Source organism: Hippoglossus hippoglossus, chromosome 5, assembly GCF_009819705.1.
Source record: "Hippoglossus hippoglossus isolate fHipHip1 chromosome 5, fHipHip1.pri, whole genome shotgun sequence".
Taxonomy (NCBI): Eukaryota; Metazoa; Chordata; class Actinopteri; order Pleuronectiformes; family Pleuronectidae; genus Hippoglossus; species Hippoglossus hippoglossus.
Genome location: NC_047155.1, coordinates 11482306 through 11507694, shown reverse-complemented (window position 1 = coordinate 11507694; position 25389 = coordinate 11482306). Strand labels below are relative to the sequence as shown.

At 40.8% G+C, this 25389-nt stretch overlaps 1 protein-coding gene across 1 annotated transcript; it reads left to right on the top strand.

Moving 5' to 3' along the window:
- Positions 1-7465: 7465 nt before the first annotated feature.
- On the top strand, positions 7466-24848 carry mmel1 (membrane metallo-endopeptidase-like 1). Its single transcript, XM_034585948.1, has 25 exons — positions 7466-7798; positions 7903-8358; positions 12816-12983; positions 13344-13388; positions 13679-13738; positions 13866-14027; positions 14160-14240; positions 14659-14754; positions 15207-15325; positions 15702-15767; positions 16420-16554; positions 16795-16884; positions 17165-17301; positions 17392-17485; positions 17580-17708; positions 18546-18644; positions 18734-18817; positions 19015-19118; positions 19589-19647; positions 19771-19890; positions 20059-20192; positions 20328-20393; positions 20481-20576; positions 21120-21196; positions 21694-24848. The coding sequence occupies exons 3-25, from the start codon at positions 12827-12829 to the stop codon at positions 21791-21793; spliced, it is 2310 nt and encodes a 769-aa protein (XP_034441839.1). The 5' UTR covers positions 7466-7798; positions 7903-8358; positions 12816-12826; the 3' UTR covers positions 21794-24848.
- The last annotated feature ends 541 nt before the right edge of the window (positions 24849-25389 follow it).

Below are 25389 nucleotides of genomic sequence, written 5' to 3'. Positions count from 1 at the left end.
TACTATCTGACTGTGCAGCCCATCAGGAGTCAAATTATTATTAGTACAATACCATCACTATCTTAAACACCCTATTAATTATTATTAAATAATTACTAATTAACACATTATCTGCATTATACATTCTACATTATAAGCTTCGTAAAGGTGTAGCATGTGATAGTGCTTTTATGTTGGATTGCATTAGATTTTGCAGGCATATATAAAGTTGCCAGTAAATGCATATACCAGTTCATTGATTAACTGATCAGTTGTTATAATATGGTATTCAAATTTACATTAGAATTATAATTTGTCATTTGAACAAATTTACAAGAACATAAAATAAAAGCAAAAAATAAAATGTACAACGAATTAAATGATTTATAGTAGGACTCACTTTGCTGAAAAGTGTTGATGCACTGAACACAACTAAATACTGCTCATTGAAAATATTATCCAATTATGCACACATACACATCATCACTCACAAATTTTCATCACCAATATTTAAAGTTTGAAGAGTGATGAAATGATGCTTATAATGAACACCACTTGAAATGACAGTTACGCCTTAAATATGTTACCCCAGTGCATGCTGGGTCGCTTCCCAACACACCTACCTCATGTAACAGCAGTCATGCGTTGCCAGTAAACCAGTCCATTCATGGACCAGTCAAATGGTCCATCAATCAAGATCATTTCAAACAGGATTAACAAAACAATCTTCAAACTGCTTTCAATAGAACCAAATTGATTGGATAATCTATTCAGTCTCAGTCTAACATAAGTCCATGTATGACTGCAACACACCTCGATGGCCACACTCTAACTCACTCATGTCCACTCAATGCATGATTGCATTTGCTTGCAATTTTTCTAAGATGCATGTATTTATGCTTGTATGAATATGTACACATCACATGACACTCATCTGCGCACACAACCTCCTTCTGTAAAGATGATCTGATAATAAGCATACGGCAATGGCACAAACACAGTGAGTTCTATATGTGATATCCCATTAGGACTTGAGGCAGGTTGAGGAGCTGGTTATGCATATTACCAAATCTCCACTATCTGTACATGTTGCTGCTGTAAGGTAATTGTAGGCTATTTAATTAGCATGCATGTAAGAGATAATCATCATTTTCTCTATATTGACCGATGGTTTATTGACTTTCTTCTTCAAGGACATCATGTGCCTGCAAATGTGTCGACAGTAGTATGCATTCAACCTCTGCTATAGGCTTGATGACATTAGTGTATTTACATTAAACCTGTCCATCCATGATGGCACTAATGACAGTGTTGCAGGTGGTGCAGGGTCACAGGCATAATCTTATGCCTGATCCCCGTGGTGCAAGTGGTGTGGAACTGCGTGGGTGAGCTGCTGCTCAGTATTCCTGTCACGGCTCGTTTGCACTGAGAGCTGTCCAGGCCAGTCCAGTATGATTAGTTGACCACAGTAGTGTGGAGTTGCACCCCATTATCATTTTACGGTGCCAGTCATGAAGTCATATACTCCTCCCTGTCTCTCTAATTACACCCCTACTGTTGGGCTCCAAGCAATTACTGCCTGCCGCCAGAGCGCTTCGTTGTTCATTAGGCCCAGATAACCAACACACCAACAACAAAAAACAAAAAAAAATTGGAATTGACCAAACAACAAAAATATGACCTAGGAAATATATTGTTGATGTCATTACCTTAAAGAAAATAAAGGTGTATGTAAAGAAAAATAGTGGAAAACAAATCAAACAACTCTGAGAAATTTGGGGCAGTTGAACATTATTGAATGTATTTTTTGTTCCTTGATATGTATATGTCTTGAATCTTTGTGTCCTGCCCTGTGTTTTCTTCTGTGTGATGCCTGTCCTGCGAAATGAAGGTCCGATATTGTACAAAACTACCACATAAACAACCAAAAACATTTTGCCTATTGTTTGACTCTCTGCTGCCTAGTTGCTTTGTTTTTTGTGTAGTCTAATTACACAAGGTTCTGACTGACTGTCAATGAGTCTCTACTTTTGAATCATTTATTAGTCCATCTATCGGAGGCTAATCATAAAATGAAAAGTTACCAATGTCACAGGAATAACAAATTGGCTAGAATATATTAAAAGACACTATTATAATTATAATATATGAAAACTTCGTGATTTATACATCATCGTTTCTTTTTATATTGTTTTTTGTTGTCTAGATAGCTTTTTTATTCTAATGGAGGATCTCATGTAGCTTCACTACATTTACCTGCCTTGGTCTGCATTCGTGTCTTCCTATGAACCCAACAGATGTGTTACTTGAGTATGAACTGTATGATTTGCGTTACTCTCATTAATGTACACGTATATACTAAGTGTAAGAAAGACAAGAGGGAGGTGGTACTGAGAGGCTGCTGTGAGGATGGCTCACAGTAAAGTGTCCAAAAAGCCGTAGCTTAAGAGTTATTTGACAAACTGAAGGACTTTATAAATAGTCCTGATTACCAGCCAGTGCCCCAGCCTGCTATAGCCACCAGCCAGTGTCTGAGTTGGCTAAACTTCAGTCTGTATTTCAGTGGGCTAGTCTCCAGCCTGCTTACCAGTCAGCATGCCTTTGGCCTTGTAGCCTCCAGGCAACCCCCCAGTTGGCTATCCTCCAGCCATGCTAGCCCCCAGCCAGAATCCCTGTCATTTACATACTATGAGCCGTCTCATTTCCAGGGAACTCACCTTGCTTTTCCTTGGTGGTATCTCGGGGTCAAAAACCAATAGAGGATATATTGGTCTTGAAGATTCTTAAAGCTTCCAAGTACCATTGAGGCTCAGCTTCTCAGAGTCCCACAGCCTTCAGACATCCTGTCTGCCTCTGCATCAGAGCTTCTGGCTGACACTCTGTCTGATCCTCCGTTAAGGATCCCAACCGACATTTAAATGTTTTCTTGTGTCAGTGATGTGTCGACTCCTGCTCCTGGTTCCCAGGTGGTTCTGGTTAGGGTTTTCGCAAACCTATGCTCAGCAAACACCTTCCCTGGTTTCCAGTCACCTGCAGTCTCCAGTTTGCCAACTAGAGCATCTGTAAACCTGTCTCCTCCAATTAACATATCTTCACTGCTTCTACCTGACTTGGTATGATTGTCTATTTCCAGTTTCCTGTAATCCTTAAATCATGACAGAGATACCTTTTTACCTTGTGACATGGTGCATTATCATGGAGGATGTACCCATGACAAGATGGTAAATTACAGCTTCAAAGGGATGCACATGGTGAGCAACAATACTGAAATGCTCAACACTTGACTGTGGCATTCAAGCCATGTTTGATTGATTGGAATAGGGGCCGAGACTCTGCCAAGAAAACATTCCCGACACCATTAATCCACCAACACTAGGCTGGACTGTTGACACAAGGTGGGTTGGGTCCATGGAATCATACTGTTGATTCCAAATACTGACCCAACATTCATTGTGTCTCAGCAGAGATGTAGATGCATTAGACCAGGCGACATTTTTTCAGTCTTCTTTGGCTCAGTTTTGGTGACCTTGTGTCCACTGACCCTCAGATTTCTGTTATTGTATGACAGGAGTGGGAAATTACATTATGCAGAGCCATTGGTATTTCTTAACCCAATTTGACCCATTGCAGACATTATCGGTCAAGATCCCTCTAGTGAAATGTTGCTTTAGAGGAAAAACACTGTATCATTTATGTGGTATAAAGATAACGGTTTTTTTTCAATCTGATCTGAATTGTCTCTCGACTCCTCTGTTGCAGAGTGGCCGTCATCACAGTGGGAGTATGAGAAGGCAAAGGAAAAAAGGAAATAGCCCGAAGACAAGGTACACATCCACTGTGTGTGTGTGTGTTTCTGTATGTGTGTGCTCTTGTGTTCTATCAAAAACCTGGGACATCTGTCCTGTTGAACAGCTGCAATATCTCCTAACAAGCTTTTAATATATTTTCTGGAAGCAGGCATCTCCAAATAAATACTGCTTGGGGGAGATTGTGACAAAGCAGAACAAGATGAGGCAACATCAGAGAGTAATGGACCAACCGAAGAGTCTGATCGAGAGCGAAAGGGGCACTCTGACAGAGGAGGGTGACCAACGGGATTGGTGAGGGAAGTGGTTTTTGCTGATAGAGAAAGGGAAAGGGTCGATTGTCCCCACCGCCGCTGAGATACTGGTGGATGCTATTAAGATAAGGAGGATTAGACCTGCCACAGTGCTCTTCCCGCTGCTCTAACCTGAGGGACGGAGAGTGAAGAGTAAAAGGCCTCAGTCAGGAGGCTTTATTGTCACTTCAGCTTTCAGCGACCAAAGAGAGAGTGAGTCGGTCGTGTCGATTTGATGATTTGATGTGATATTTTTAGGATTAGGAGCAACCCAAGCAGCATTTGTCACCACAAGCAACTCTTCCAAAATCAGGAAAACAAACTTAAGAAATCATTTGATGTGGTTTAATCAGAGGTGGAATTAGTTTCCAGGCCTTTCAATTAAATAAAGCAATAGCACACTTTAAAATACACGAAAACAGTGCAAGAAAAAGTACTGCATTAGTTACTATTGTTTAAGTTGAAACATGAGGAACCCCCTAACCCTAATCACCTTGAGGGGATTTCTTCAGATTTGGTAATGTTCAGATGGACTTGAGTAGATTTCAGTGGTCAAAGGTCACGCTGACCTCATATAAGTGTGCAAAAAAACATAATGTAAACTAAAACTGAACCAGAAAAAACGTCTATAATGTATAAATATGTTTGACTAAATAATTTATGAAAAAACATTTTGTTCTTGTTGGTGTCACTGGGATTCTGCAGGTATTAATCCCACATTTAAATCAGTGTTGGAAAATACCTTTAAAAAGCTGAAATCACAGCATCTTTTCTTTTTGATACTGTTGCAGCAGCACTGAGTTAATTGAGATGAGTAACATCACATGCACGTGGCACATGCACATTACACACATGTTCAGAAAAGAGGGAGGGACACCAATACACACATCCTATAAAGCACACCCTGCATAAGTAGATTACAATTTCTTTTTTAATGGCCTGTTTTTAACTTCTTTTCAACAAATTTATTCCCAAACCAATTATGCTCTGCCACACTTGGGTTTTACCAGGAGGAAGAGTGAGGAGTGAGGACGCCAGAGAAAATGTCCACGAGGACCCAAGCAATCACGCTGTGGTCACATATATTTCAACGTATTACACCTGGAAGCGGCGGTCTAATGGACACTAATTTACGAGACGGGGACAGAGACCGGGAGGTTTGCTCCGGGTCTGTTTCCTCTGAGTCAGTCGGCAGTGGGACCTCATTCTGGGGCTTTTATGTCACTGCTGTGCTTAATGGCCCGTGTGCCTTCTCTGAGGCCTGCTAAACACATGCAGTAAATCAACAGAGGAGGAACATACCAGTTAATCACAGCCTTTGTTTCTGACTGAGAGAAGACAATACATCTAACTGAATGCCACCGAGTTGACAGAGAGCGCATCAGGACGACTAACGCTGTCATGTCAGAGAGACCAACTTCCTCAGCAGCTGTGGCTGCGTCTGAAAAGAATCAGTTTTTTCATCCAATCCTCACCACTGTAGCAACCACACTTATATAACTGAGACTAAAGTGTTGTTCGTATTTGTAAGAAGGGACAAATGTAAGATAGCATCACCTCATCGTACAGTCACAGTTAAAAAGCTTGTCTTTTTAAATAAGCATGGTTGTAAACATTGCAATTAAAAAAACTCAAATATTCCGGGCTGGTTTGGTTTACGCTGCCGGACGGCCTAATCCCACAATATTCAACACGGGACATAATTAACAGGCAGAGGAGAATGTAAAGCAGTGATTACTGCTATTGTCAAGCTGCAGGCACTAAAATAGCTTCAGGCTTAGCTAAAAACAAAATGAGAAACTGTATATTATGTGCTGAAAAATGAATCTGTCTACAAACAAGAACATGCTGCTGATTTTTTAATCTAGGTTGTAAAAGAAAAGAACATTCTTATCTTCTCTACATTATGCAACCTGTAATTTAATATCACTTTTAGATACAAGACAATTCTTTACCAAAATATATAAACTGGCAACAGCCAACTCCCCTTTTTTTAAATCTGAGAGTTTCCAAGCACATATTTCAGTTTTTGCCGCAGGCTTTTAGCAAAGTTTAACAGCCTTCTCCATCAAATACATACAGTAGCAGCCTTCCACAATAGCCTAATTAAAAAGCTTTCAAGCTTGTTTTTCAGATCCACTAATCACTGAGACAGTTCGGTGGTTGTTTATGGCCTGTGTGAGCACAAGCATACACTGCCTGACAGCAAATGAATCTCCAATAATCGAATTTGAGGTTCCCTATTTAAACGTAATTAGACTTGGCATGTGGTCCGCACTCAACTCAAACATGTACGGTGTAATATCTAGAGTGAAAACTGCAGCAATGTAAGGATTCGAAGTTGGGTAATGATCATGGCAGAAATGGAGCGAGCGACACGTGAGTGGACGATTCTGCAGCTCAGAGCCGAAAGCAGAGACACAGCCGATAAGAGTTAAAAGATTTTGAATCCTTACCGTCATAAATCAGAAAAGATAAAAAAGGGATAAAATAAAAGGCTGGGATAAAGCAACCCACCTTTTAAAAGCACTGATGTTCTTCTTAGAAAAGAAGCTCAATTACATCAGATTCTCCTATGTAAATAGCGACTAAGATAAAGAAGCTTTCCTCTCAGAATCATAAATTTACTTCACTACTTTAATGTCATGCGCTTTGTCATTCGTTGGTTTGCAGTGAACCCACGACACCATGCATGTGGGATGACGTCATGGTTCAGGGGGACAGAACTGTGACACCGTTATGCCTGATTACATGTTGTCTCTTGGCCTTTGCTGATTTCTTTCCCTGTAGACCATGAACCAGTATTTCAAGAAAGTGCTCACGTGACCAATATGTCTTACCATGGAAGATGAATAAGTCATGGTGAGTTTAGATTATGATGCACATTAAAATTTTAAAATCTATTCCGCAAGAGGTTTGACAGAATGTTTTTTTACTTGTTATTTTTGGTTATGTTATGAAAAGTTTTTACATATGTACATATTATATTTATGCACATGCCCTTAAAAAAGTGTAATCAACTTCAGAATATAAAAATATCAAATTAAAGATTGAAGATCATTATTCTGTATCTGTAACTGAAGTCCATTAATGTCCATGGATGAACGAATGGAAATTAATGGATGTAGGAAATGTCGGAAACACAGACAGCGAATCAGAAGTGGAGCTTGACCTCTCTCACTAAAATAAAGTATATTTACGCATTTATTAACATGTTTTATTTCATTGTGGTTAGATTTGTAGGCAGAGTTAAATACTTGTTCGTGTAAATATTGGCTTATGAAAGTATTGTTTATTTAAAAATTTAAAACAACAGTTTCTTTTCTCCAAAACACGTTTATTTTAAGCTTCTGCTTCGATACTTCAACATTTTCATGCTCCTTCTTCTTCTCTAAATGCTCGTTTCGATTTAGATTTTGACTGAAATCAATCTGCGCATAACTTGTTTACTCTCATCTTGTCTCGGGCAGCAGCACCACCTGAGCAACTGGGCGCCTACGAGCACCAGCCGAACACACTGTGGCCCCCACTCTATCTCTTTATTATCAGCGAATTAGTGTGGTTAATCAGGCTGATAATGAGCCAGGGCACCGTGCCATTTCAATCTGACACCAGGCCGGGGTTCAGACCCCCACCAGGCACACCACTGCCATCCGAGATCTCCCTGAAGACAAATCATCCTCGGCACCAGAGGACAGAGGGATGACAAGGGCAGCAGTGGTGAGTAGTGTGTGCATGGACTATAACGGGAGGATGTAAATCCACGAATCCAAAGATGTTAAATCTGCAGATAACTTTAAAATCGTGTTTTTGTGTCTTTGCAGTCTTTCCAGATCTTTCTGCACTTGGGGCTCAGCAGCTGGGGACACTGAACACATCAGAAACTGATGCTCTCTGTCACATATGACCCTTCAGATTCACACAGACACGTTGCCTAACCCGCCTCCCTCCTACAAAACACACACATCCCCAACAATTTCCCCTCCACAGTCATGTAATCGAAAACAATCCAGTGCTATCACCTCCCATCTGTCTCCTCTCTCTCTCTCTCCATCTCTCTCTCTCTCTCCCTCCCTCTTGCTCCCCCTCTCCCTCTCTCTCGCTGCCTCACTCATTCCCTGAGCAGCGCTGAGCTGAACTGGATAGCGTCTCCTTCAGCCCGCAGCACAGACTCATTTCTCTACACACCAGCTCTGAGTGGATGCTCAGGAGGGGTGTTTGAGATATTAGCGCGCTGTGGGGGGGAACGGCTCAGGGACATCTACCATCCACACAAAAAGGTAAGCCTCTGGATGTTTTAGATCTAGATTCCTGCTCAGGTGCCCCAAGTGAAGGTGTTTCAGAGGTGGGAGGGAAGTGGCGGATTGTCTCAGGGACAGATTTCAAACAGGGAATGCCCTCCATACAAACGTCCCCTTCAGATTTAAAGCTTTTGGGATTTTTTTGTGTGGGAGATGTCATTATTATAGATGTGAGGGTGTTATGGTCAGTGGGGAATAACACTGAAGTGTAGAAAAGTGTGCAGACTGTTGGCACAGCCTCACCTGGGATCCTTGTTTTGTTTGGGAAGTTTAGAGAAGAACAGTACCAGCCACTGGACACGGCAGCATTTTAATCTTAATCCTTTGAAAACATTTCACACAGATTAGTCTCACTTTCAGAGGAAGGATTTTATTTTTGACCCTTTTGATTACACTATAATGTTTCACTATGGAGGTCAAATTACAAATAATCAGGCAGAGGAAACAACTGAGGAAATTGAACTATTGGTGTCGCTGGAGCCTTTTGCATTATTTCTCCTTTCACTCGTGCCACAGAGTTATTACCTACCTGTGTATGTACCTGTGCAGAAATAAAAACCAGTATGGCCTGACTTATCATTTGGTTCTGAAAAATGTTAGCTCTCTGCATTAGAGCATAAAATAAATATTTGAAAGTGCGCTGCCCCTTTCCACTGGATTTGAATTTAAAAGAGCTTCATCACTTTTAAAGAATCTGCCAACAGTACTCTTGGTCAATGCTTTTGAATTGGATGATATGAATGTTTTGTTTTTATACTTGCTTGTCAAAAGGCTGTCTGACTATGAAAGCCACAGAAACACTCAGCTGCAGTCAGGTGGTCTCTGAGCGATGGAGCCTATAAACGCTGCTTATCAGGGCTTAGTTTATGTGCTACACTGAACAAAACATCTCTGACTTAACCGCTGGATCCAAAGTCGACTGAAGACGGGCAGAGGATGCGTTGTGCATCACGGCGGCTGTGAACGGCGCTGTGATCATTCGCCAAGTCTTTCGACTGACTTGAATGAAGTGATTTAAATTACACACTTAATCGGTCCCTCTCCAACTCAGTGACGCTGGATGCAGAAGTGGAAGTGACACGTCATCACTGATCATGTCGTCTTTTCCCACGTTTCCACTGTTCAATGCACTTCAGTTAACGTGCATTGAACGCATGACTACTAGTATTGATGCATTGCCTGTTCAACCTGTTGTGTCCAGTTCAGTATAGAACCAGGCGGAAACAAGCTTTAATTATAAGGTCAGTGGATCAGCAGCAACCTCTTTGGAACCGAGTTAAAACACCATGATTGTTTCTGTAGTTTTCTGAGTGCTTTAAAAAGCTTCAAGTACTGAGTGTCACTGCAGCTGACAAATGTCCACAGCTAGGGACCTGATTCAATCAGAGACAACAGAGATTTAGTGCAGTTGGTGACGTTTCTGTTTTAAAGATCCTTTACTGATCACCTCTGCAGAGGCCTGTGCCGCTCTGTGGTGCTCCAGCACCAAACTGGAGAAGCTTGTTCACAGCAGCTTGTGAAGCTCCCTTTCTCTGTCACTGCTCCCTCTTACTCTGTTGCCAGTATTTTGTTACTTTTTTTTTGCAATTAATAAAAATGCGGATCACTCTTAGGGTCAACTATTATCCTGCACTCACAGCAATGAGGAGACATCAGCTATTTCGGGTCTTGTTTATCCTTGGTCCTTACCATAGGCTTTGGGGAGCTCATATACAGACTCTATTCGGAAATATATTTGGATTTACAGGTACCAATGTCTAATACTATTTGAACTAGCATGTATTTTTTCATATTATTATGAGTTAAATTCACACGACTTAATCATTACTAACTTAGATTTTGTGGGTGTCTGTGTCGTGATTATTTGTACATTTTGTGTTGAGAGAAAAACACCTCTATAACATATTTTACTACAACGGCAGCAGTGCATGTAATCGTTGGCAGGAACAGTACATTTGCATTTTGTCCTCACAGTCAAATAGTATCTTTGAGTTTTGAATGAAAAAAAAACAAAACGACAGCCCTTATGTGTAATTAGCTGTCTCTAAAAAGACGCCAAGATAAAACAATCAAAGCTGAGATAGTTAAAGACAGTGGTCATGTCACAGTTCATACAAGTTAATATATTTCTTACACAACTATTATTATTATTATTATTATTATTATTATCATTACTGTTGTTATTATTATTATCATTATTATTAAGAGGGCATTAAGACTGGCCTGCTTTTACTGGTCTGTTCAAATCTGATGCTATTTATTAAACAGTGAGTCTGAATTATTTCTACGATTAGAAAAATCGGGATGAAAATATTATTTATCCTTTTGTCTATTTCAACAATCATGATGTATTAAGCTGCAAATGAGTCATCAACCTAATATTCATCATGTTTGTTGTTGGGGCGGCACAGTGTCGGAGTGGTTAGCACTGCTGCCTCATTTTTGGGGGGGTTTGAATCCTGCATATTGGGGTTAGATTAACCAGCGACTTCTCCATAGATGTGAATATGTGTGGGAGCAGTTGTTTGTCTCTACATGTTGGCCCCTTGATACGCTGACAACCTGTCCAGGGTGTAACTCGCCCGTTGCCCATTGTCAGCAGGGATTGGCCCACCAATGACCCTAAAAGGATAAGTGGTGTAGGTTATGAATTCTCGTTTTTTGTTTATGAACACAGTTAGAAATTCACGTTACTATAGATAAATCAAAAATAAATTCTTCCTGTGTCCTGACAGATAATAAGCAGTGAGGGTTGGACATAACAGCTGCACAGTCATCTGATGATGACATAAAGATGTAAATAACTGTTTCTGCCGCGCAACAAATCTTGTACTGACGCAGCAGACTGCACATTATCACACAGTTTTCCATAAAGCGCGACCTGTCTTTAATGCAGTAAGCCAGGATTTCGCCTCAGAGAGCATTACTGTGCAATCTGATGCTGAGGTTGGCAGTGGAGCTCTAACAAGCCCCTGTCTGCTCTTCATCACTGTAGTGCCACAGATATGTGCCCATGAGTATTCATCAGGAAGGGCTAATGGGGCACAGCAGTGTGAACCTCTGATTTACAGCCCGTCCCCTGTCAGGCCTAATGATAGGGCCGTGGGGCTGGTTATGGAGAAACAGGTGCTGCAGAGTGAATAGATGCGAAGCGATGCTGCTGAAAGCCATGGGTGATTGCCGTTTTGTCCCCTGCACAAATGCTCATTTGCAATATTGTCTTCACACATACATAATTATTGTACAAGCTGGGTTTGTGTGTGCATGCGCATGTGTCTTTTCAACAATTCAAAGACACACACATTAACTTTAATGGTAATTTACTCTTTGCCAAATCGTTTCCAGCATAACTGTCACATTGACTGTACACAATGACTCCTCTCTGTCCTCGGCAACAGATGGAGCTCGGTGCTAAAGTGAAAATTATGTTTCAAATGAAGTCATACGCTGAACAAAATATGGTCAGGTTATTAGAAGAGGTGGGTTTAACACTGTAGAACCACCATTATTATAATCTGTTAAACAGCCAAAGCCTCATACAGTGAGACATTAGTGCTCCACCATATGGAGAAGAATACATTAAAAACAAATGTTAACATCTGTAATATAATGTACTGTAAAGTCGTGGCAGGTAAGATTACAGTGTTTGTTGATGTTAAAACCAAAGATCAGAGGTTCTATGAAAAGCTGTAGACCCCTCCTCACAGTGTCTGTTCTTACTGGACTTGAGATGTGAGCAATGCAACCAACCACTTTTCAGAATATTTCTTTAGAAGGATTTATTGGAATGAAAAAAAGAACATATTACAATATTTACAATGAAAAAGGCAAATATTTGATAGTATAGAAAATAATATATATAATCATATTGGGACCCTTTTGGGGGGGGGTTCTGACACACAGGACTCAATGGCATATGGTTTCTTTTATTAAATGCATTACAGAACTTATCAATTATTTGGCAATGAAACTCTCCTACTAAATCTACCAATTCCTTTCCTTTTGAAATCATCTTGTTAACGCGGAGGATAAATCAATCAGAGGGGCTGCAACAAGCTCTTAAGCTTTTATTGAGACTATCATGATTTTTCAAGGTGAGAAATGAACAACCCAAAAGCCTACAAAAAAGCGAAACAATAACTATAAAAACGATGATACAAAAAGAGAGAAATAGGTGAAAAGTGACCAACTGTTTTTTGCAACTACACAAAACAGTTTCCCAACAACTGTCAGTGAAGTTGTTGTAGGTGTTCAGCAGTTCAATCTCACTCACTGCAGGTCAGCTGGCACTGTTTACTGATGGTTCACTGCACAGCCCACAGCCCACAGCCCACACACACATACATATACACACACACACACACACACACACACACACACACACTGGTAGCTCTCTGCCTGGACCATCCCACACTCTAACCGTGTCTCTCCCACAGTCAGGAGGAATATGGGCAAATCCGAAAGTCAAATGGATATCATGGAGAAATCAAGTAAACCTGGAAAGCGTCGTTGGACTGTCGCAGAGATCAGTCTGTCCGTGCTTCTGCTGTTGGTCAGCTGTGCCTTGGCCGGGCTGGTAGTCCTCTACACATCAGTTGTGAAAGGTAATGGCTCTGTCAGGTCCAGATATTACAGATGGCAGCAGTAATGAAGTGTCTGCTCGGTTTTTTTCTGCTTGTGAGCCCAACTTGACACAGGAAATGAGAGTGGTGGTCGAAACATCTCCAAAATGAACCATGAAGTACTTTACACACTTGATGATCTGTCTTGAGTATCGGCTCATAATAACAACCGTTATCTGACCTTTCTGACCTTGAACTGCAGCTTTGAAGCAATTTTTAAAGAAAAGATTGTTTTATTTTCTCTGTGCAACTTCTCAATGTGGCCAGCCGATGGTGTAAAGATGATGCCGTTTTCTTCATTATTTAGAAATAAATAAAATCTGTCTCTTTCATCCATCTCAGAACAATCGAACAGGTCCAGTGTGTCAAGGAGCTCAACACGAGAGGGTGAGTCTTTTAATCCTGTAAACTGAACGCAGGATACGCTGTGGAACCAGTGGGCCGGCATGTGGCATATTCCAGCACCGCACCTCTGACAGTCACTGTACTACTGTAATTCTCTTTACTGCCTCATCAGCAGTGCCACACAAAAGTGAAAGTCGCTGCTGACACAGACATCGCCCGTCACACACAGACTGTAGATCCAGGCTAATTAGAATTTGCTTTATACTTTGTACAGCAACATCCACCAGTCTCTTCACGTTCTCTCTCATGAGTGTCAACACTGATTTTTCCAGGCCAGCTGTTTCGCTCCAACCTCAACAATGTGTGCACAACTGCGGACTGTGTTACTGCAGGTGAGAGGAAGTGTTTTTTCTTTGCTTCCCTGCTGATTCCTTTTGCAAAGTCAACCCCCCATCCTTGCAAAAATTAGACCACATACCGAACCTTCACCCTGTCCATGTTTCTCTCTTTCCCCGCTAGCTGCTCGGCTCTTGCAGAACATGGATAAGTCTGTGAAGCCCTGCGATAATTTCTACCAGTACGCCTGCGGGGGTTGGCTGGAGCGCCATGTCATCCCGGAGACCAGCTCTCGTCACAGTGTCTTTGACATTCTGAGGGACAAGCTGGAGATTGTCCTCAAAGGTCAGCTGGCACAGCCGCGCAATGCCAGGGTCATGGGTCTAACCTTTGGTGGTCAGTGGGTGGTGGCATTCAGAGCCTCATGCGTGGGTTTCATTCGGAGTGGAAATGTTTGCATGTGTCTTGTTTTTGCAGGTGTTCTGGAGACGGAGAACGAACAGGACAGGGATGCCATCAGAAAGGCCAAAACCCTTTACAGCTCCTGCATGAATGAGAGTAAGGATCTTTTCACTCACTCTAAAAATAGGTTTCTTCACTAGAAGGAGGCAAGAGCACAGGCATGTTGACCTGAACAGCCGATCGTACAGACAGCCTCCCTCTACTATACTACATAAATACAATTTAATTTAAAAAAAATGGGGAAAAAAGCATTGTGCTCAATGAACAATAAGAATTAAAAAATTCCCACTCACATTCACACCTACAGTCACCTTAGAGTCTCCAATTAAATTAAGCTGCATGTCTTTGGACTGTGGGAGGAAGCCTGTGACCACCCACACAGACATGGTGAGAACATGCAAAAACCACACACAACAGGATCTTTCAGTCTCACTGAAGGTGAATAGTAGATAGACTGCAGTGTTGCTGTTATATGTTATACTGTATGTATTATTAAGTGGTATTTTACCTGCAGGCCTCATAGAGCAGCGTGACTCCCAGCCCCTCCTGACGCTCATTGAGAGTATCGGAGACTGGCCTGTGGCCTCAGACGACTGGAACTCCACAACAGGTAGAAATACCTCTGTACTCTGATTAGTGTTTACTCTGTACAAACAGGCAAATGTGCACCTGTAACACAAGCACTCATATTCCTAATCAAATACTCACATGGAGACAGGGCAGCTATGTTTGGACTCAGTGTATAGCTGAGTATGAGCGTTGTTGATGGGATCAAGAGGCCGGCCGAGGCTCTTCAGCCGAGCAGTTAGGTGAGGAGCATGGAGTGGGAAGAGGAGCAGGTCCTCAATCAGAACTCTGAAGGATGCTTTGAATATTCTACATTGCTCTTCCCCAAGCTCCTGAAACTCAAATCACAAACTGCACCATCCTCGCATATACTCACACAGATTAACACAGGGGACCCAGAGCAGCAGGGGCAGCCTGCTTTTTGCAGCCTGCTACGTTGAATACTTCTTTATATTTTTGTGTTTTAATTAAGTTCTGATGTTTTCCTGTTTGCAGAGGAGATGTGGAGCCTCGAGGACACGCTGGCGACGCTCACTGCTCGTTTCCACAAGAAGGTTTTGCTGGACTTGTACGTTTGGACAGACGACCGGGACTCTCGGCGTCATATCATTTATGTGAGATTACTGTTTATCTGAGCACAAATAACATCAACCTTTATGCAGTTATTACAGACCAGGCTGCAATTATTCTATATCTATCTCAGACAGGAGTAAATAGTGAACTTGTTGGGGTCTATTTTCAGCTGCATATTAACATGCATTTAGTGCTGTAAACAGTATTTATGGCAGGAGGACCATGTAGTTAATGGTACAGAGGAATACGCTGTATCAGGTTTGGACATGTAGAAAATATTTATATTCATATTAGTACAAAAAATGTAACAGTTGGTTTTCATGGGATTTTTTATAGTATTTCTGCCTTAACTTTTAATCACAATGTAAAAAATACATGTGCAAACATTTTGTATTGCTCTTCTGGTATATTGAACAGATTGACCAGCCAGGACTTGGAATGCCATCAAGAGACTATTACTTCAATGATGGAAACTACAAAAAGGTGATACCATAAAGGATCAGGTCTCATAAATCTCAATGAAAGATACACCTCCTTATTCAACTGTATCAGACAACGCAGGTAGTTTAGGTTTTATGTAATTTTTATTTGATTTATTAAAGTTTTATCTTACATATTTTTGAGATGCCTATCTCCAACATTGCTGTTTTCACTTTAGTACAATGGAGGTAAGTGGACTTTTGTGGGTGGCTTTTAGCAATGGCTTTTTAGATTTTTTTAAAACATTGGATTCCTGATGACTAGTCTTGATTAAAACTTAATTCAAGCAGCACAAATATTCCATTAACCTCGTGGTTTTGAGTTAGCAACAACTAAAACAATCAAACTCAATTGAACGTTCCACAGTGAGTTGTTCTCATTTTATACTGCTGTCTCTTTACGACCTACAAAACCAAAGGAGACAATCAGAGAGAAAATTAGCTTTTTCTATAGGGTTAGTGTATGAATGGTACTAAAACCAAATTATAATGTTGTCACGTTACAGTTATCAATCATACAGCAACACAAATATACATGACTGTAGCTTTAACTGACAATCTGGCAAATTTATCAGATTAAAAACTTACTTCCTGACACAACCTGGATTTTGTTGTGGAGGCAACATTATCAGTTTATTTGATTGTTGGTACCACAGGTTCGAGACGCCTACCTGCACTTCATGTTCTCTATCGCGAAGATAACCCGAGAGGACAGGAACTTGACCCAGGATGAAGAGCATGTGTGGGAGGAAATGATGCAAGTGCTGGAGCTGGAGACAGACATCGCCAACGTGAGTGTCGGCCACAACAGGAAATGGAATTCTGGGACCTGAGGAAAATGAATAATGACTAGATGATAAATGATAAATGAGCAGCTCCAGTCTCTGCTTCCTGTGAACAAGAGAGCCAGGCTCAATTTAGTGTGAACCAGGGAGATCAGTCAAACTTTTAACCCATTTCTTTTTCAGTAAATATAAAACCAAGCATCCGTCTATAGACAGTGGGTTTTTTTCTTCCCTGTTGCTGGACAGGCCACATCACCAGCAGAGGAAAGACAAGATGTCACAGTTCTCTACAACAAGATGACACTGGGTGAATTACAGAGCACGTTCAGCTTTAATGTAAGTGAGGTTTTACTTCTTTCTTCTGCATTACATTAACATAGAGCAGACAGTTGAACGGTTCAAATAATTTTCTATCTTTTGGTGGAAAAACTGATTTCCACACACTTTTTCCACATTGTCTCTGGAGTTAGTTGTGATTAACGTCCCCCACTAGAAAAAAGGGAAAAAAGCTAAATAAACAAGAATCTCTTTTAAATGCTGTAACCCATATTTACCTTAACTTGTGGTGTTCTAAACATAGTCAGCAAAACTTAACATGTTAACATCTCTTTTCCAGGGATTTAACTGGACACGATTTATTCAGGGTGTGCTGTCGAGTGTGTCCGTCGAGGTCCAGCTAGAGGAGGAGGTGGTGGTGTACAGCTCCCCCTACCTGGAGAAGATGAATGACGTTCTCTCCAGACACAGCGCCAGGTCAGGCCAAAAGCGGCGTCCAACGCTGACACCATAAAGATTCAGTCTTTAAAGAACAGGTTGAATTTATCAAATAATATACGTTTGCAGAACTATGCAGAACTACCTCAGCTGGCAGCTCATCATTGAAAGAGTCAATAGCCTGAGCCGCCGCTTCAAAGATGCCAGAGCCCGTTACAGGAAGGTACGACCCGCGTGGCATCACAGGGCATGACACATGTTAATGTGAGCAGGGTGAAAAACAGTTCTCCAGTGTGTGTGTCTGTGTGTGTGGACAGACTCTCTATGGGACGACAGTGGAGGATGCTTGGTGGCGGGAATGCGTCCGTTACGTCCAGAGCAGCATGGAGAACGCAGTTGGCGCTCTGTATGTGCGTGAGACCTTCGCCGGAGAAAGTAAACGAATGGTGAGTTGTTTTTTTGGGTCTATAAACACCACTGAACCAATCAGATATACATATTCGTCAGAGCATGGAAATCAGTTACTACCACAGCAGATGTTTACGTCAAACTATGAGGCCTGAGCTTGTGCACAAAGGTTCGTGGTGTGACATTCATTATGTGCACCAAATTGACATGGAGGGGCCAAGAGTTCATTTTCAAGCTTCATTGTGCATTGCGTCACTAAATCAAGGATATGAATCTACAGTCATAGTCAAGTATTAACAACACAAAGCAATTTAGTTTTAGGAAATGCATTTCATGCCAGATCTCATTGTTACACATTGTGGTAATGACACTGCAAAAATAACTATAAATTAAAATTCTTTCGATATACATTAGCAGAACTTCACATTAAATACACCAATTCAAGTTTTTTCTTTTTATTGCCTATTTTATTCTATTTCATACTTTCAAACGTTCTCATGTCTCCCTCATTCTGACTATGTTACTAAAATATCTAACTATCGTATTGTTTCTTACCTTATCTAAATCCACCTGTGGGCATCTGTAAGTGACTAAGCCAATATGCAATAACGGTATAGTAAAATGCAGTTTAAATAATATAACATATGTCATCATAGTAAGAATTATAATTACAACAAGTACTGTGTCTTTAAAAACACGTGTTACAAAATGCATGATGTACCTGTCAAGCGTTTTGTGTCCATATCGTGAAACATTTTATGCCATGAAACAAAACACCCTCTAATTTGTAGCCTCAGGAGCTCGTTATTATGAAAACTTTACTTCTGCATTGGACTGTGACTGCAATCTTTGGTATTTGTGTCAAATGTTCACAGGTCAGTGACCTCATCGGTAAGATCCAGAAAGCCTATGTGGAAACTCTCGAGGAGTTAAGCTGGATGGACGCACCCTCAAAAGAGAAAGCAAGAGAGAAGGTGCAGTTTGTAGTCACACTGAGGAGATAATGGAGGATCTTACCCACATGTTTATTCATATCATACAGATCATTCTGCTTCTCTTATAGGCCATGGCAATCAAGGAGCACATTGGTTATCCAGATCATATTCTACAGCAAAGCAACCTGAAACTTGACCAGGAGTATGCACATGTAAGTAGACACTGAGTCCATGTCTACAGGCCACACTGTGGACACTAGCATACGACCGCCAAGGCCCAATAGATTGATTTTTTTCATCTAGATCCATGAATTATTCCCTGCGAACTTGAAGAAAACATAAGCTCCTTGGTAAAGGTAATAACTCAAAGATTCTCTTTTCACTGATCTCGTCCCCTTTCTCTTCCCAGCTGAACTTTAGTGAAGAACACTACTTTGAGAACATCCTGGAGAACCTGAAGTCTGAGGCGCAAAAGAGTCTGAAGAAGCTCAGGGAACCGGTGGATCCTGACTTGTAAGCTGCTGATTGTACAAAATGCTCTTAATAGTAAAAGCACAAGGTCGTGAACTCAGGCAGACGCCATGGTTTTCTAAGTGCGTGACCGAAAATGTCATCGGAGGTTAGAACACAAATTCCTCTTCTAAGTGAGGTGGATTACACAAATATGGTTTTGCGAGACAGTTTAACATTTTGGCTCCTCTGTCTGTTACCAGGAGAATAAACCAGGTCGTGTTCAGCCTTATTGTAAAAAAACAGATTTAATGAAAGGGACACGCTGCACCAATTTACTGCTTTTATAGTCCCAAGAAAAAAACAACCTGTGTCCTCATCTAGAGAATCAAAGAACATTGAACACGACGGTCTAAAAACATTTTTTTCACAGAGCAAAATATGCTCCTCTTGTGAATCCTGCTTCCTCCAGCTAAAAATGCAGTTTGTGCTTTTTTATCGGCTACAATCCATTTTTCTCAATCCCTCCTCAGATGGATCATTGGTGCTGCAGTGGTGAACGCATTCTACTCACCCAACAGAAACCAGATAGGTGAGAGCTTCAGTGAGGCCCTCAGAGGTGTTTTCATGGAATAACCTAGTCTCTCTTCAATGTAATCCTCATCAGTGCTGCCTGTACACAGTGTTTTCACTCCTGTTGTTTTCATGTGTCCAGTGTTTCCTGCTGGGATCCTGCAGCCGCCGTTCTTCAATAAACATCAGCACCAGGCCCTGAACTTTGGTGGAATAGGAATGGTTATCGGACATGAGATCACACATGGATTCGATGACAACGGTGAGACGCTAGTGACTCATCGTGGATGTTTTTAGAAACCTGAACGGATAAATACCATTTATCATTAGAACAACCAATTTCAAATCTGTCAAACAAGCTGTTTTTCAAATGCTGCTATGTTTGGGACATGAAAACATCCCTTAGCCTCACACGTTGTTTTCCTTACAGGTCGTAATTTTGACAAGGACGGTAATATGCTGAACTGGTGGAGTAATTACTCTGCCGAGCATTTTAAAGAGCAGTCGCAGTGCATGGTGCAGCAGTACGGCAACTTCAACTGGAAGCTAGCAGGTGGACAAAACGTAAGCACCCGTGTGGCCTGCGTGAAATGAGAGGTGTTGTCTCAGCTGTAATCCCCGACTGTGTGAACCATGTATTAAGAGACCAGCAGAATGAGTGGTTTCACGTCGGTGTGTGGTTTTGTTTGTGTAACGCAGGTGAGTGGAATCAGCACTTTGGGGGAGAACATTGCCGACAACGGAGGAGTTCGTCAAGCATATAAGGTTCGATTCAAAAGCACTAAACCACATTTTAATATTAGGCAATAACAACTAAATTAAAATAATTGTATGTGTTTGTTTATTTTAAAGGCTTATCTGAAGTGGGTGGAGATGGAGGGCGAGGAGCCATGTCTACCTGGTCTCGACATGGATCACAAGCAACTTTTCTTTCTTAACTTTGCCCAAGTGAGTATAACTGAAGGGATGTTTTGTTTCTGAAAGTTCTATTTCATCAGACAGAGGTCAGATGAGGATTTGAAAACCTGAACTCGAGAGCGAAAGGTCAGGAGGAGCCTTTTTCAGAGGATGTTTGGTGCTGAGAAGCAAACAGGGCGTCAGGGGGGGAGACGCTGAAACAATCGCAGATAAAAATCAGTGTTCAGCTAAAAAAAATAGAGAATGAGAAAAGCCGCCAAAGTAAACACCTTTGTGATGCCCGGGAATTTAAAACACAAGCAAAAAACTGAAAGTGCATCAGAGCAACAAGTCTGTTCTGTTGGTACATGAGTGGAAATAACTGCCAAACCTGCACCTATAAGGATAATTATCAAAAGTGTTTTAATAAACTATAAGCAGGTGATTTTATTATACATTCTGAATAAACTATTGTAAATATTTGAGATGAGATGCGAATTGTGGAATTCATTTGATTTAACATTTAATGACGGCTTTTCTTAACAGATTTCTCTCTTCTTCTCTCCTCCCTCTCTGTAACTGTTTTATCTCCAGGTGTGGTGTGGTGCTTATCGGCCTGAGTATGCCAGCCAGTCCATCAAGACCGACTCACACAGTCCCTTAGAATACAGGTAATCAGCTTCAGTATGACCTGGTGTTCACAGCAGAGGCAGCACATTTTTAAAACCAGTGAGGACTTACTACTTTAAACAAGGAGGTTGTGTTTTTGCCTTTGTCCATTGGTTTGTTTGTTAGATTGTCAGTGTGAGTACACAAAAACTACTGAACTTATTTCAATGAAACTTGCTGTAAGGGAGGGACATGGGCTTTTTTTTTTTTTTTCTTTAACTAAGATTTTAGTTTTTTAACATTTTCACTAATTTCCCAGGGAATTAATTCTTGGATGTCAATGAAAAAAATTCAGGCACATTTAGGGAACTGGTTGCTATGAGTGAAATGTGGTGCAGCTTGTTTGATTTTAAGGAGACAGTTTGGCCTTGGTGGAGGTATGTGCTCTAAAGAGTGCCATTCTAATAGTCCAGTTGTTTTGTATTCCTTATTAAAGCATTATAATCAATGCAGCTCCACTCACAGATATTTCTTAATGTTTTCTTTCCTTTCCCTTTAGGGTGCTTGGATCTCTCCAGAATTTCGAAGCCTTCTCAGAAGCTTTCCAGTGCCAGAAGGGCAGTCAAATGAACCCTGAGCAGAAATGTCGTGTTTGGTAGAAAGTTTTATTCATGAAATAATTGTTTCCTGACTTGGGCCACTCAAATCAGGTTTTACATTTGAAACCCACAGAGAAGATTCTATTGAAGACTTATTCCAGTTTATTTTGGGGCAGACTGTCGAGCTCTCAAGTTTCAAAACTCGAAATTTGTTGTGTACTGTTTAAAAAAAAGAAACTTGCTTGAGTATCTATCAAGTTTGAAGTGATGTCTCTGGATGAGTCAGTCACTTGTTCTTGTTCACGAGTGGGTACGTGACTGAAAATGTTCCGTAGAAAACAAAAGATCTTGTGAAAGGGTTAACCTCATGACTTTAAATACATTACTGCCCTTTCTTGAATTAATACTTTACAAACAAAAAAAAATCTCTGGTTCAGATCTTTGTGATTTATCCATTAACGTCTGACACTGAGTTGCCTCTGTGTCTTTCCTCCGACGTGTTGTTTTCAAGATGTTGTGCCACTCTAGAAAAAATCAATAGTGAACCAATCTAACACTGACTGAAGTGCGAGTCTGAAAGAAATGAAAGCTGGTGAAAGCTACAGCAGAATTAGTCACACTCTGAGAGTTTGGTTATTCACTGTTACATGAAACAAATTACCTTAAGACTTTAAGACTGTTAAATCTTTGCAGCTTTAACCTTAAATTAACATTCTGAGAGCTGTGGCTGTCAATGTTTTTACACTGGATGAATATTTCAAATTAGAGAGACATTTAGCAGTTTTGCAGTTTTGTCCTATCCTGCAGTTGGACGCCTGGTCCTCGGTGCAGAAGTGTACGTGTATATCATGGTGGTTTGCTGTAACACGTCATTATCCAGATGTTTTTTTAAAATATTGGTGGCCTACCACATTTTAGTGAGGAAAAACCCAGCACTCGTGGAATGTAGTCAAGTGATAATGATGAAAATGTCACTTTATTGCATTATTGGTTACTGACATGTCAGACTTTAATCACGTAGATGTAGGTTTGGGTGAACTGTAAAAACACTAATCACAGTTGTGTTGTGTGTTTGAAGCACACTCCCCCATTTTTTTTATGCTTCCACACACTTGCAGCCTCTGAAATGTTCATACTGATTTATTTTAGTTCTAAAATTCCCAACACGACTCGTACCTACAGTTACTCAAAATAAGAAGATCTCTTTGTATGATATGTGTATGTTATATTTAACCAAAAAAGGGTGGCTGGTTTGTAGACGAACTGGTCTTCTCTTTTGTTCCAAATTCTCCCGAGACGAGTCTTGAACACAGTGATTACTAGACTTTAAGCCTTGGGGGGGGGGGGGGACGACAGACATAGCCAATTACATGCTAAGGGGAGAGGAAAAGAAAACCCCTCAGATACACTCACGCATGGACAGGCAGCAGATGAAGTGGTTCGCCTTCTGATCTCGCATTGATCAGCGCCGTCAGAGATGAAAGGGCGAAGTGCAGTGCGCTGAAGCGTGGTGACCGCTGTGGCCGAACCACGGCAGGCAACTCTGAAGAATAGAGCTCGTCATTAAAAAGGCGGCCAGGGCCAGGACTGTTATTTTCTACCTTTATTAACAAGTAATGACAGGAGAATCAAAGCTGAACACAACTAATAAGAGAGGGTGGATGTAGTGGAGCCACCATTTTTTGTGCTGAATAGAGCTTTCAAACACAGCGGAAAAAAAAAAACATACACACACACACAAACAATACTCAGCCCGTTTGAATGTCTTCTTTGTCGTTGGTCACATTCAGAATGCCTTGGTAAACTGAACCCGACTGTTAGGTCTCAACAGAGGCTCATGAACTGAATGTGCATATTGAAGCTTTTTATTCTCAGTCTGTTGCTTAATCGTCACATATTGGCAAATACTGTTGTGTTGAGCACGGGGAGAGGACGCAGTGAAAGACTGTTTTTCTCACAATGTAAGGGGATATAGCAAAAGTTAAACATTTTGGGAAACACGTGTCCCCCGAGAGTCAGATGAGAAAAGTGATACCACTCATATTTATTCCTTTAATATGAAGCTTATGCTAACAGGTCATTTATATTAGCATAAAGATTAAAAAACAGAGGTAAATTACTAGTCTGGTTCTGTCCAAAACATCTGCTTATGTACTTCTAAAGCTCATTTATAAAAAAAAAAACTGATAAAAAATGGGGGACCATGAGTTGTATATAAAGATGGACTCCCCAAAAGTGAAGCCAAATCCCCACCTGGTGGCTGGCCGCAGTATAGCTCATAAATCCTGCCTCCTTCATGTTAGCAGATGGGACATGGGCCAAACCAAAAAGTATAAATCGTCCAATCTATATACAGTCTACGGCTGGAACCAGTAACTTGCTTGTATTACACTCATGTTTATGACCTTCAGACCAAACCAGGCCAGTTGTTTCCCCCAGTTTTTTAGTTTTTGTGCTAAGCTAAGCTAAGCTAAGCTAAGCTAACCAGCTGCTGTTTTCTGCTTAGCCTCCAGTTTACTTAACGGACAGACATGAGAAAGGTATCACTCTTTTCATTTCCCTTTCTGCCTGAATCGTAGTTAAAAAATAAAAAAATCACATCTTACTCAGAGAACTGCTGGAGGCCACGTCATAAGCTCAGAGGATTTGAAGAGTAACAGCTTAGAATCTTGTATCGTTTGTCAGATTTTCTTCAAAATGAGTAAAACAGTTCAAAACTGTTTCGTGAACACAAAAAGTATATGATATAAAAATGTGTTGTTGTAGATATGTTCTATACGAGTGTATTTGCTTAGTAAGGCTTCAAATCAGGTAAGACAGAAAGAGTATATTTCATGTTTACTTACATGGTGTTAAATTGTGTGGTTTTGAAATTATCAGCCAAGTACAACTCAATGTTTTTTGCTATATATGAACAAGTTTTCATCTACAGTGTATACCCATCAGAGGAGTTTATTTATCTACTGAATATTTATGAAATAGCCTTGTTGCTTTGCAAGAATTCAGATGTTAAAGATGTTTTATGATTGTTCCTGCTGCTATGTAATTATTTAGACTAACTTGCTATTTTTGTGATCTGTAATTATTGCCATTAAAGTGACTGTCTCAACTGTGACCTCATGTCTCAATCGCATTTATATGTATAGAAACCTGACAAAACCACATGGGAGTTACTCTGATCCAGTGCAGGAGGAAAGAGATCTTCCCAGAGGCCGGACAGACCCCTCTGAGGCTAATTTAAAAACACTGATGGCTATCGAGGCTTCTCTGGACTCATGACTCTCTCATAAAGCTGGAGGGAGAATCGCGATAAACAGAGATGATATGAATTTGGCAACAAACCACGTAAAAGTAAACCCTTAAGATGCTGTCGTGAAAAAAAAAGGGAAAAAAGATGAAGAGAATATTAACAAGTTAAAAGCAAGCAACCCTCCGAGTTTTTTTCCGAATCTAAATTGACTTTATTCGGTAGACCTACAGAGAAAAACAATTACAAAACCAATAACAGAGCAGGAAGTCAAGGGAGCTGCGAATTCCCAATAAGCAAAGCACCAGGCCCAGATGAGCTTTGAATTCCATGAAGAATTTAAATCCTTACTAATACAACTCTTGCCTAATGACTCACTGAAGAATGGCTTTCTTCCCAGGTTGCCAAC